General features: G+C 41.6%; 1 protein-coding gene across 1 annotated transcript in view; it reads right to left on the bottom strand.

Moving 5' to 3' along the window:
- Positions 1 to 268: 268 nt before the first annotated feature.
- Positions 269 to 13,013, bottom strand: part of COLEC12 (collectin subfamily member 12) — a 103,014-nt gene continuing 90,269 nt past the window's right edge. Inside the window, exons 5-10 of the mRNA XM_049829252.1 lie at positions 11,666 to 12,712; positions 9,750 to 10,238; positions 9,170 to 9,306; positions 8,276 to 8,385; positions 6,443 to 6,588; positions 269 to 5,239 (exon numbers count right to left, since the gene is read on the bottom strand). Of these exons, the coding sequence (XP_049685209.1) occupies positions 5,220 to 5,239; positions 6,443 to 6,588; positions 8,276 to 8,385; positions 9,170 to 9,306; positions 9,750 to 10,238; positions 11,666 to 12,712 (1,949 nt within the window). The 3' untranslated portion in view covers positions 269 to 5,219. The remainder of the gene's footprint in view (positions 5,240 to 6,442; positions 6,589 to 8,275; positions 8,386 to 9,169; positions 9,307 to 9,749; positions 10,239 to 11,665; positions 12,713 to 13,013) is intronic.

Genomic DNA, 13,013 nt, shown 5'->3' with positions numbered 1-13,013 from the left:
TTGGTTTCATTGGAAAAAGTCACCTCTAAAGATCACCTCCCCAACATACAAAAACAAAATCCCTAAAACTGAGACATCAAAATGAATCCTATTCGTGAAAATCTCCTTTTCCTCCAGTCACAAAATGGGGCTGGCAATACTTTACATGCCTCTGGGAAGCCCTTTGGGTAAGAAAATCCTCAGGGCATGCAAGATCATCTCTAAAAAGATTACTATTTGCCTAGTGGTTGCTTTTATTGTTCTGGTATAAAAAAAAAAAAAAAAAATCTCTACATAGAATTTGGAGTGTTACACAGAGTTTATTTTGAAAAAGAAATCAAAGAATGTTTTTTTCATCTCTGAGCCAGATGGAAAGAAAAAACAAATGTATTCCACCCTAAGAAAGAAAATGAGAACTTTCAAAAATTTTTGTAGCCAATTTTTTCTTTTTTTCTTTTTTCTTTTCACTAAACAGCATGGAAAAAGTGAGGTGGAGGTAGTGAATGAACAAATAGGCTCTGGTTTTAGGAAGGCCTGGTTTCTGAGGAACAAGGGTTTTGTCCGTAAGGCACTGTGCTTTCCCATCTATAGATACTACTCCCAGCGGGTGGGAGTGCCAGGCATGGGCAGCTGTCCCACTGCCAGTCCTTCCCTGGTGTAAGCCCTGACACCCACACGTGGCAGCACAGAGCCTGCTCTGGGGGCAGCAGGGCATTCATGGAGGAGCAAACACCTCTGGGGCACACAGACCCACAGAAGCGGGGGGAAGAAAGGCAAAGCCAGTCTGGAGGCTGGGGCTGCAGACATTTTGTTCCCTTTGGATGCTACATCTGCATGAGCCGCTGTGCTTTTAACTGAGGAAGCTGCACTGGGGAAAAGTGGTTTTGTTTTCTCACACGTGAATCAACTCGGCCACATTTCCCCTACTCGCTGTGGAGCGGTTTCCTCTGACAGCCAGCAGCCGCCCTCCAACCAGCCTCTCGCCTTGCCAGTGATCAGAGACCAGTTCCTGCTACTTGCTAAAAACAGAGGAGCTACTTGCCAGGAACAGAAAATTAAAAGAGGAGGTCAGCCATCTGAGAGAGAGAGAAATAGCAAGATCAGATTAGGCATTATAAACAGCCAATTTAAGCTAGATGCAATAATGGCTCATCTAGGGACTGATTCTGCTCTACTTGAGTCAAGACATCCTTCACTTAAGGGCCCATCTGAGGTGCTTTGCATGCTTCTGCTAGGACAGTGAACTGCAAGAGGGAATTCTTGTTTCTTAAGAACTTCTTAAAGGTCTTGTTCAGCTCAAATCTTTAAAACCAAGTTTTAGCACCTAGGTGCTGCAAGAACAATGCACTAAAACTGCAATGAAGGGATAAAATAGTCACAGTCACACTTAGAACTAGGACGATGTAAGTAAGAACGAAGGCTTTAATAGAAATAATTTTCATCAGTTTGATTTTTAATACCTACAAATGCTTTTGTCTCCACGTTTCTCATCTCCACATCTCTCTTGGTTACACAAGCACGTACACAGTAAACAACATTCACTTCCATGTCTCTGCTTAGTAGTGCTTCCTTTACTGGAACATTTGTAGGTATTATTTATACACATCGAAGGGGATGAGAGTTTGAGATTTATAAGCTCTAATCAGCTGAAGGTGTTTCCAAAGAAATTAATGAAACGAGTCAGAAATGACATTAAGAAATCCAGCACTGGACGTAAATCACAAGGACTTTGCACCCTCTCTGCCTTCCCCTCGCCTTCTTGCAACAGTCGTAGTGCTTGCCAGGGTACATGAACTTGCATTTAGTTTGATATAAAACAAGAAAAAGGATGATGGAAATGTGTATTCAGTGTGCCAAGTTACAGTATTTGTGCATAAGAAGGAAAGCCAAAACTCGAGCTGGGACAAAATAATTTCCTATCACTTAAAACTTTCCATACAACCTGTGTTATTGCTCAAACCATACAGAAAGCAGATGTAATGGGGATGTTTTCCAGACCCCGTGTGGCAGCTCTGACTTTCGTGACAATTTCTTGGCCCTTTTTGGTGTCCTGCTTGCATCTCTGCCAATCTCTCCTTTCTGACAGGTTCCTGAGCTGTTTTAACACTCCCCGGGTTCTCCCAGTGATTTCAATCTCTGTTGCTATTTGATACCTCCGTTTCCCTCCTGCAGGAATACTGGGTAAGAAGGATGGTCTGTCTCAGCCCACCTGGCTGCTCAGGCCAGATTTTAAGGATGACTGAACATGCCAGGCATGCAACTGCAGCATCCCTCTCCAGCCAGTTTTGCCTATCAGCTACACTCCTTGCTTCAAATGTGTGAACAGAGAGCTTGAGCCCAGGCACGCTTCATTTCTCAGTTAAAGGTGGATAATTAAAGCATTATTATAGATCAGTACAACCCAGCATTGAAATTTGCTTTGAAGTAAGTATTTAATTCATAAACATGTTGCATCCTTAAACTGTCCTAGTTCAGTGGTTATTTCCGTGCTAAGGCCACCCAACTGCCCATAGTTTAGCATAGCTGCTGTGCTAGTTTTCAATGAACTAAGCAGCTATCACTGATAAACAGCCATTTCTGTAACCTTATGCATGCGTAAGTGCAACTATAGCTGTTGATCACCACTGTGCAGAAAACCTCTTTAGAAGGACTGGAGGACACTAGGTGACACTTGGATCATCTCATCTCGATATATACCACCACTGCTATTGCTGAAGAAAGAGAAGGATGAAATTGGGGCAAGGAAACAGTACAGCTGGGGCTTACACAGAGGTTTCTTATTAACTTCTTTTGTCAAGAGAAGTCTTATCACATCAGTAAAAAGCAGGAGGAACATGATTTAATGTGGCAGATGCTCAGAATGGGCTTATTTAACCTACGTAAGCTAAACCAAAGCTAACAGTGCTTCCAATTCAGTGTGGCTCTGCAAAGCTCCGCTCACCAGGGTTTGTGAGGCTTTCTGGGCATGCAAAGTAATAGTTTTGTACCATGTTATCCAAAAATAGCAGTTTAACATTATCTCCACAGACACTGTGTAAATATATATGTAAACGCTACAGCGTGTATCTACACACAACTCCTAGGTTGGGTGTATGACAGGGTGTATGGCAGAATCATCTTGTATTCAAAACCTGATGAAAAAGCCAAAAGAAAAGTCTCAGGAGATCCAGACTGTCTGAAGAAAAGCCCTGCCTCCAAGATGGTGACACAGGGTTTCTGCAGCTGTAATACACAGACCTTTCACTTTTTATTAAACATATGCAATTCTCATGTTGTTCCTGTCTCATATCTAATAGGTACCACAGGACAGATTCCCAAATGTAACATTTTGTGTATTTTCTTTAGGAAAATTATAGCTAAAATTAAAAAGACATCACCCCCCCAACCCCCCACCCCCAAATGAACGCTGGAGGGAGTGTGAGATGGAGGAAAGCAGCAGTCTTTAATTGGTTGGTCTTAGAAGCAATATTTGAAAATCTGAAGTACAAAATCTTGTCTCTTTCCAGCAGAGCTGGAGTATTTCAACAAACTTATCTGCATTCAGCCAAGGTAAACGTCAGGTCAGGAGGCAATGGAAAAACAACTCTCCTTCCCAAGAAGCCAAAACAACTTCCTTCGTGGTATAGCGTGTGGCCGTGCAAAGAGTGTAAGAACTGGGAACCAAAACCAGGGTTTCTGCTAATGAACTTTAAATCATTGCTAATTTTTTAAAATTCTTGATAAGCAGCACTGCTACCTAGACAACGGCTCATGGGACCTCACAGGAAACTGGCTGGGTGATGATATCATCTCATTAGCCACACTGCTTTCTGTTTTGCAGCATATTTTATTTTCTAGTTTGTTTGGGAGAGAAGAACAGGTCCAAGAAAACAGAGAGATCGATTTACAAAGCACTTTGGAAAAGTGCAAGTTGATTAGACTTTTCTGAGTATGGCATGTTTTTCTTACCAAATTTTGAAATCTGTCTTAAAAAGAAACATATTTCAGTGTGTGCAGCTCCTTTGTTTCTGTTTTCATAAAATCCTCCATCTGGGCTTCACTTGCAATATGGGTAGCACGTACTGGGGTAGAGTTCCTCACAAGAAAGGAGAAGAAATGCAAACATTTCAAAATCATTTTTAGAAGTTGGTGATTTACTTCTGTGCCATTTTCTCATGAGTAGAAGGAAGGCAGGAAGGCAGGATGGCGGGCAGGAAGGCAGGAAAGCAGGCAGGATGGAAAGAAGGAGGGTAGGCAGGCTGGAAGCCAGGCAGACAGGAAAGAAGGCAGAAAAGGCAGGCAGGCAAGAAGGAAGGCAGGCAGGTAGGCAGGCAGGAAGGAAGGAAACACTTTTATTAACATAGTCTTTGCATAGTACCCCAATGGAACACTGGCTGTGATCAGAGCTACAATCAGTATCTAGTCCTTAGTCAACTTAATTTGTTACACACGCAGACTAGACTGCATATAATAAGGAAAACTCTATCTAAAATCTGCTTTAGAGTTATTTAACCAGAACAAATCATCTGGGAAAGTACAAATATTTCTAACTGGAAAAATATTTCTCTATAGCTGAGCTAGGCCTGACAGCAAACCTTAATGAATTATTAGTACCATTATTGTTTTCTTTGGCCCCTGTGCACTATATTTGTAAAAAAAGTCAGTAAAAAAGAGAACAATTGTAAAAAGCAAATATTTTGTACAAAAATACAAAGTTTAAAAGCTCTTAAAAGTATATTCCATATTATTGATAAGAGTTGGACTATATATATATATTTATATAAAATCTATATATTTGTGTATCTGTATAATTTTCCTACATTTGGGATTTTAGCAAATGAAACATACTGTTTACACAGTTGCTTTATATGTTTTTCTATATGAGTGACCAACAGTCTTACTCAGATTGACAGAATGTCTTTTCTCAGAAGACACAAGTTGCTTATGTATGTGGTTACTGGTTGGGAAGAAAATCGATAACAGAATTAGTCCAACAGTATTTCCTGATGCTGTGGGTTGAAAGGCCTCAAATAATTGCAGGTTGCTGGAGAAGAGTTGATGCTGAATTCCTTTATGCACTTAAACCAGTTTTCAGTGCTTGCTTTTGTGGTTTTTGGTTTTTTTTTGTTGTTGTTGTTGGGTTTTTTGTTTGTTTTTTTTTTTCCCCCCAATTTTGGTTGGCAATGTTGCTCTCTCCCAGGATTTTCTTTGTCTTTAAGTAAATTTCCATAATATGTAGGTATCTGTAAAGTCACAGCCTATTACACTCCAAATATTTGCCCTATAGGATGAGAGAAAAAAGAAAAACAAAGAGAAAAAAAACATCACGTAAAAAGCCTGTGAAGATTAAATGCATTTCCAAAAAGAAAACTTAGAGATGAAAGTATGCAAAAAATTTAAGTGGACTCATTCAGACCCCGGAAGTCCTGGAGGATAAATATTTGTAAACCATGAAGTTTTCCTAAAATAACAAACCTATGTAGGAAAACGAGGGCAAATTACATTGTTACTTACACATGGTTCTTCGCTCTGGACATCCAGAGTTATACATACACAAAGCTTGTTCAGCACTTTGTTTTGTTTTCTTTTATGGGTGCATTTCTGTGGATGGGATGTAATTTTGACTCTAGCTGACATTTCCATCTGCCTTCACTGAAATTCAGCCTATAGGTTTGCAACTGGAGCACCCAGGCACACTTGGCAAAGCAATGTTTAAACATGTTGTATGGAGGAGATAATGTTTTAGGCAGAGCCCCACCAAGAACACAAATAACACCTAACTCTGTGATGATAGGGCCGGGCTCTAAGCAGCCATGAGAACCACCTACCCTCTGCCATTGCAGAAATGCCTGTTTAACCAGAAAGAGATGCCCTGTGGCAATCACCTGGGTGACCGCTGGGTCACACTGGCAGTTTATGAGTCCTTCACTCCAACTGCAACAGATGAGTTCCTCATGGCCTGTGGACCCAGCCTCTCAGCCCTATAGGACATCTCCTGGCAGTGCTGGGAATTTTAAGACCTCCTTAGCAGTCACCAAGTGCCTCGTGTTGCACAAACTCTCAAAACAGAGTCTTTTTGGTTTTTGAAGGCTTGTCCCTGAGCTATCCTGAGATCAGCTTTCCCCCTTGTGTGGCCATTGAGTCTATAAAAACAGCTTCCAGTGTGGCTAGGGTCTGCAGCACATGCCAAATCACGCCTGAAATTTTAGGCATGTAGGAGATGGTCAAGATGCAAAGCACGCCATGGCTACAGCCAGCTTGGAGGCTGCTCTTTCTAAGTGCAATAAATCCAGCATCTGCATCACACAGAGTATTACAAAAGTGCATGTTGGGCTGGATCTGAGTAGAAGTGCTCCATGTGTGATTCCCTCTCTTCCTCAACAATGCACTGCCATAACATCTAGCCTGGATCTTCTTCTGCCTTCTAGCTGTGGAAAATTGACTATGGGTAGGGTGAAATAAACAAACCAAGCACCTTGCTTACCTTTGTCCATGTCTTTTTCACAAATGAAATTGTTAACATCTTCACAGTAGAAGTCATTCCAGAGCCCAGCATAGATCAACCCTGCGCAATCTTCCCCTGGCTCATGCCCGTGGCTCCAGTTATCAGGTTGCCCGATTTTCCAGTTTCTTTCAACAGAAAAGCAAAAGATATGATTGCACAATACAGCACACATGACAGTTTTTCACCGCAAGAAATTAACAAAAACATCATGAGATCTGTTCTGAACAGGAAATACACACTGAAACAAACAATACATGACTCTTGCTGAAAATGGAAAACAGATGTATTACAGAGAAGGGAATCTATTCAGCCTTAGGCTGCCAAAACTCAGAGACCTAAAATTAGACCGATGAACTTTATTTTTGTTTCTGAATATACATGCACATACAGTGGGAGTGCTCCATGCTCCATGTGCATTGCTCCAAGCCTGCAAACCCTGTGCACTGCATTCCTGCCGGCAGATGGGACTGAGAAGAGCTGGCAGGCTCACAGGTGCTTCCAAGATGGCAGCACCCTGCCATCACGCTCTGACTGCACAGAGGCAGACCTTTGGGAGGAAAAGCAAAGATTTATGTGTTTTATGGACCCATGCTTGGATGGGAAGTCAATTTTTGGACTTATAGGGAATGTACAAAGCATATATACACTTATCTTTTGAGACCTTTAGCTTCAATGGTGAAACTTAGCATGTAAAAAGCTTGCAGCAAGTGTTTCCTCACCCTGTTTTTGTTTAACAAGTAAGAAACGCTTCCAACCTCAGGACTTAAAAGCTCTATTTTCCTGAAGAAACAGGTTGTTGAAGAGAGCTTGTGATTGCTGGCTGATACGGTCCATGCCCGGCTAAAAAACATGCTGCCTGACACAGAGAGTCTGACCAGGCACCTGGGAGGACACACAGCTTTCCTGAAGTGATGAAATATTTTGAAAAATCAGTAACTGATTGCTCTGAGGTTACAACAGGGCACCTAAAATCACGGTGTAGTGGAAATCTATTGAAAGCAGCAGCTGAAGTGGAAATCAGTCGCAGTGCTGCTATAAAGAGAAAGAAAGATGAAAACAGGGAGGGAGAAAAAGAGAAAAATATTACAGCTCATTTGAAATGCATCTGACTTTTTCCATGTTTCTCATCAAAATGAACACCAATGAGATCACAGCTAATCATTTCGTAACATCTGACTGACTATAGCCTGTTTTCCTGGAGCACAGCATGTTCAGCTCTATAAACTCTTTAGTCCACTCCTCAGTATTAAAAAATTGGGTGGTTGACATCTGTTCCATTTAGGACAAATTAGGTGTAGCTCTAGGATTCCTGGAGAGCTGCCAATTCAGTTCTCAGCTGGCCAAAGCGTAAACACCCTCATTTCATACATTTTCCTTACATTTAACGCTTTCCACTTGGGTTTGGGCTTTATCTAAAGGCTGGTCATTTTTTATCAGAACGAGCACTCTATTTATAGCCAGTTGTAATGCAAATATGGAAAATTCAAACCAAGACAGCAAAACTGTCTGTGCTTTCCATCTCAACTTTGTAATAAAAGTCAGGAGGAAATGTTTTGGCAAGAAACACTGCGCTGTGTAGTTATGTGATTCTTTCATTCAACATTCAGTTTTCTTCCTGGCAAGGAAAGAAAGCCTTGTGCATGGAGAAGAGAGAGAAAAAAACAGTTCAACAGCACCCTCAGTAACAAATTATTTCATTGGCAGCTACAACCCTCTGGATCCATTGGATAATTTCTAGATGCTGCTTTTAGAAGTGTCAGCAAGAGTGGTAGCATCTGCAGAAAACAAACACCATTGTTTTTTTTTACGTACGTGTAAACTGGTAAGGATCCATCCAGCCATCTCCATTCATTTTCCTTCTCTGAATCCGTTAGTCCAATCCAGAAGCTGCCTTTCCCCAAAATCTGCCTTTTTATCCATTGCTGTGGAAGAAAGGTCTTAGTCTATAACAAACAAACACAACTGTCTTCGGAGCCAGTAAGCTACTCTGGTTTCATGAGCATCTTTGTTATCAGAATAGGAAGGGTCAAAGAAATTTTTCTAAGCTGAAGATATGTTTCAGGAGTTGGCCTTGCGACTCCTTGCCCACACTAGAATCCATCGCAGTGTTTGCATGTGAAGTAGAGAGAGCTAGGCATGAAAATTAGGTTGACGTAAAGTCACAGCCAACATCTTATAGATACAAATTGAAAAAAACCCTAAAGAAGAAGCAGTTGTATCTTGATATCCCCACTGCTATGTGGCCACCAAATAATTGTGTTGAACAGTAGTAAAAGTATAACTAGATTTATAGTTAGATTAAAAATATTTTGGGTATCACAGTAGTCTTAGGCTGCATGTATTAAATCAGACAATTTAAAATTAATTTATATTCACCACTGCAAAAAATACATTTTGGATAATATGCAAGGCACAATGGACTCCATCTTTAAAGGTTCAAAACTCCTAGAATTCTCGCCAGCCTTTCTGGCTGCTCTGTGCCCACCACCTTCAGGGTCAGCACCAGCTCTGCTCACACTGCCCTTCTGCACATGGAGAAGTTGCTGAGCAGGCAGAGGGTGGGCAAAATGCTAACTGGAGTCAATCACTGTGTCTACTTCATTACATGAATTCATGATGCTCTTAGCTTCGCACTTGCCTTGTGGCTTCCACATGTTAAATAACCTCAAATTCTCTCCTTGAAAAACAGAAAGAGAAGGTAATTACCTGCTCCTCTTTGTTGTTTATGATTACCAAGCGTGATGCCTTCTCTTCACAGAATAACTTTGCCTCTTCAAAAATTTCTCTTTCAATTGAAAAGTAGTAGCACTTTTCTGTGTAGTTCTTCCAGTGAGGAGAACAACCTGTGATGTGAATTTTTTGTGTTAAGCCAGTTACTGTTAACTCAACAGGCCAGCGGTAAATTTCTGCACAGGGCCAGTAAGTGGAGGATCCCATACCCATCTACAGCATGTTGCCACCTAAAGCACTTACATACAGTTTAAGGAATTTACTTATTAGGATACTGACTCTGTGAAATCAAGGCTAAACCGTGTGATCAAGGGGATTATTACTCATACTACTGATGCCTTTTCTTTAGCTGTAAAAATTAACTTCAATCAGTTTCAGGTCATCAGAAGGAAGACCAACAGGTATGGCTTCACTTAAAAGAGCTCTTTGTGATAAATCCCAGAGATTTAGTCTAAGGTAGCAGAGGTTATGTGAACCAGTAACTAAGTGGTGATCACCCTCCACTACATATATTTGTATCTCATTCAAAGATGTATGGGGTATGTTGATAGCTTACCATTAGCCTCGGGCACTGATGTCGGTTCACTTTGTAGTGCCATCGGCACCCCTGGACCTGGCGGCCCTGGTGGGCCAGGTGGGCCCTTTGGACCAGGCAGCCCAGGGACTCCAGGTAGCCCAGGAAGTCCTCGAGGTCCTGGTACCCCTGGCTCTCCCACAGTTCCTTGCAGGCCTTGAAATCCTGGTGGGCCTTGTGGCCCAGGTGGACCATCTTTGCCTTGTGGACCTGGTGGCCCCGGGTCTCCGCTTGGTCCAGGCAGACCTGTCTTGCCAGGAGAACCTCTCTGACCTTTGGAGCCAGGTGATCCTCTTGAACCTTTCCCTCCTTTTTCTCCTGGTGGCCCAGTTGGCCCCGGTGGTCCCTTCTCACCTGCAGGTCCCGGTGGTCCAGGCTCTCCTTTCTCTCCTTTTTGTCCTTTTAGGCCAGCGGGGCCAAGAGGACCTGGAGGGCCTCTGTCACCTTTAGGTCCCCTTGGACCAGGAGGGCCTGAAACAATGTAAGCATGTGAAGTGGGGATATGGACAGAAAACAAAACCAAAAAGCCCATGTGAGGTCCTTGTTTAACTTATCTCAGGCCAGCAACACTGGATATTCAGCACTGTGAAAAATGGGCTAGCAGCTACTTCAAGCAGTGCTTGTAAAAGTATGTCTGCTTCTCAGGTGCTACATACCATTGCTCTTTCCTTAACCTCCACGAAATACAGAAGAAAATAATCTGATGCACCTCATCCTGTGAACTGGACAGTGACACCATGCCCCAGGTGACCAGCTGAGGTGCCAGTCCCTGCAAGACACATTCCGTGCCGTCAATGCACGTGGTCCTGTGTGTTGATGCTCCCGTTCTTTTACTCTGCTACGCTCCCTTTTCTTTCCATCCCCATCTCTCTGCTCTTAAACTACTGGACTCTTTCTCCTGCAAGGACCCTGTTTGCTGCTCTGTCAATAATGGGTTGTCAAAAAGAGACAAAACGATAGATAGTGAGCAATAGGCCAACTGTGGGAAAGACTGGAAGTAGTAGTTGCTAACTAGCTGGCTATTAACAAGAAAGAGAACAATACCCATGATAAGAAACGGCAATATTGTGACAGCAATAAACAAAATAATTTTTTATTCTCATCATGGATGAGCAAATGCCTTGTCAATTCCCCCCCCCCCCCCCCCCCGTCAATCTACATAATTTCAACTCTTCCAGAGATAAATTCCTAAGATGGAGTCATTTAGGCCTGGTTGAAATGAGGAAGGTTAAGGTTACTGACATGTAATCTTGGCTCTAATCCAGCCTTAGTTTATTTGGAGCAAAGGATTTATATTTGTGATTAGAGTTTTAGGCCTGACTGGTTCACATCAGGTTGGAAATATGAATGTTCTTTTCATTTGGGATAATATTTGGCTGGAAGAAACCTCCTAAACTTGATGCTATTTATTTCTGGAGAAAATAAAATATCCCAGGATTAAAAACTAAGTGAAGTAGGATGTTTTCTGGCAGTCTAACAACTGGCTTAAAGTGAAATAGCAACTTGTTTTTCAGTAAGGGTGGACCTTTCTGGGAATAGTCCAATGTATATTTCTTAGCCATTTCCTCCTTAGCAGGGATTGGTTTCTTGAGGTTCCACACCTTCACTAGCTTATTTTAGAAACTAAATCAAAAGCTGATCCAGTCAGTCAGACAGAATAAAACTTTGCTAAGTCAGAACCTTCTTTCGTAACATCCCCATTCTAGCTATGTAAAGAATGCACAGGATAATTAGTAAGGAAAATCCCAGCTACTTTGACATTTCCAAAGTTTAGGATTAGATAATGGAAAACCCCAGGACTCTGTACCAGCATGCATTAACTTCCACAGAACTAAAGTAGTAATGCAAGCAGGAATTTGGCATAGACGATTATAGGCATCATTAGGGAAGCAGCATACCTTGTAGGATAGTGAAGTTCTTGATGAGCTGGCCATGTTTGGAATCTACCAGCTTCATTTCTTCCATGATTACCGACAAATTGGCAACTTCAACATCTAACCTTGACCTCATCAAATCCTGTTGCATCTTGAGAGATGCAGAGTCTAAGCGAATATTGGCTAGTGTGCTGTTCATAAAAATCAACTCATCTGAATGTTTACTTAAGGAGTCTGTACAAGTTGTCCTGACCTCATTGAGATTGCTAGTCAGTGTCCGTAGGTGATGAGCAGTGTAGCTGATGTTGCTAATGATATTGACTATATCAGTTTCGAAGACCTGGAACCTCTCCTCTAGCTGGTTGAATTTGGCAGAAGTTCTGTTTTCGTATTCCTTATGCTGTTCCTGGAGATCCTTTAGATTTTGTTCGTTGGCTTGGGCAATTGTGGTGATGTTCTCCATTTGCCCACCAAAGGAGCTGAGCTGATTGTTCATGTCTTCAAGTGTATCATTGTTAGCTTTTGCCAATGCTGAGTTGTTGGCAGCCAAAGTCTGTAAATTTTGTACTTTCTCCTTAAGCCAGTCAGTGTCCTTCCGGGCTTGAAGGACAACCTGCTGCAGATTTTGAAAGTCATTCTTGATTCTTAGAATAGCCAAGCTTGTATCTTCCATTGACTTCTGCAGGACACTGATAAGATTTCTTTGCTGTATCTGTGTCAGGTTTAAGTTGTTCAGGTTCATGATGACCACATTATGAGAATGCACTTGGTTTTGCAAGTTTGTTTGGATATTACTTGTGTCTTGTTGAAGATTGTTGATATAGCCGGTATATGCCTGAAGAGTCTTATTGACACTGATGATCATGAAAGAGTTACTATCTAAGGCACTTCTCATTTGGCTCTGTCTATCATTTAATACATTTCCAGACTCCTGCAGCTTCTCCAGTGTATCTTTGTTTCTGGTAGTTTTCTCTGCAATGTCATGAAGCTGCTGACGAAGAGCCAGAATGTCAGATCTGAAGCTAGACAGTTCAGTGTTAGTATTCATGGCTTTTTGTCCAGCTTGGTCATCTATTGTACAGGAAAGAAATTGAAAGGCTTTAGGATGAGTTTTTTAAAACACACTATAAAAAAGCATAGTGTATTTTAAGTATAGTCAGGTTGTCAAAATGTTCTGTCAAGAGAACTTCTATGCTATCTTTTCCAGAAAAGAGAACCGCTAAGCAAAGGTCTGCCACTAGACAGAGAAAAAAAATCAAAGAATAATCAATGAAGACCTTGTGTCTTGCTGAGGAGAACAAAATGGTGATTCTGTCATTATATATGGGAAAAACTACCATTAGAAACTTATAGGTATACTCAGTCAAGTAGT

Source organism: Accipiter gentilis, chromosome 2 (genome assembly GCF_929443795.1).
Source record: "Accipiter gentilis chromosome 2, bAccGen1.1, whole genome shotgun sequence".
In the NCBI taxonomy this organism is placed as follows: domain Eukaryota; kingdom Metazoa; phylum Chordata; class Aves; order Accipitriformes; family Accipitridae; genus Astur; species Astur gentilis.
The sequence above is the reverse complement of the archived record's forward strand: the minus strand, read 5'-3'. Positions and strand labels throughout refer to the sequence as shown.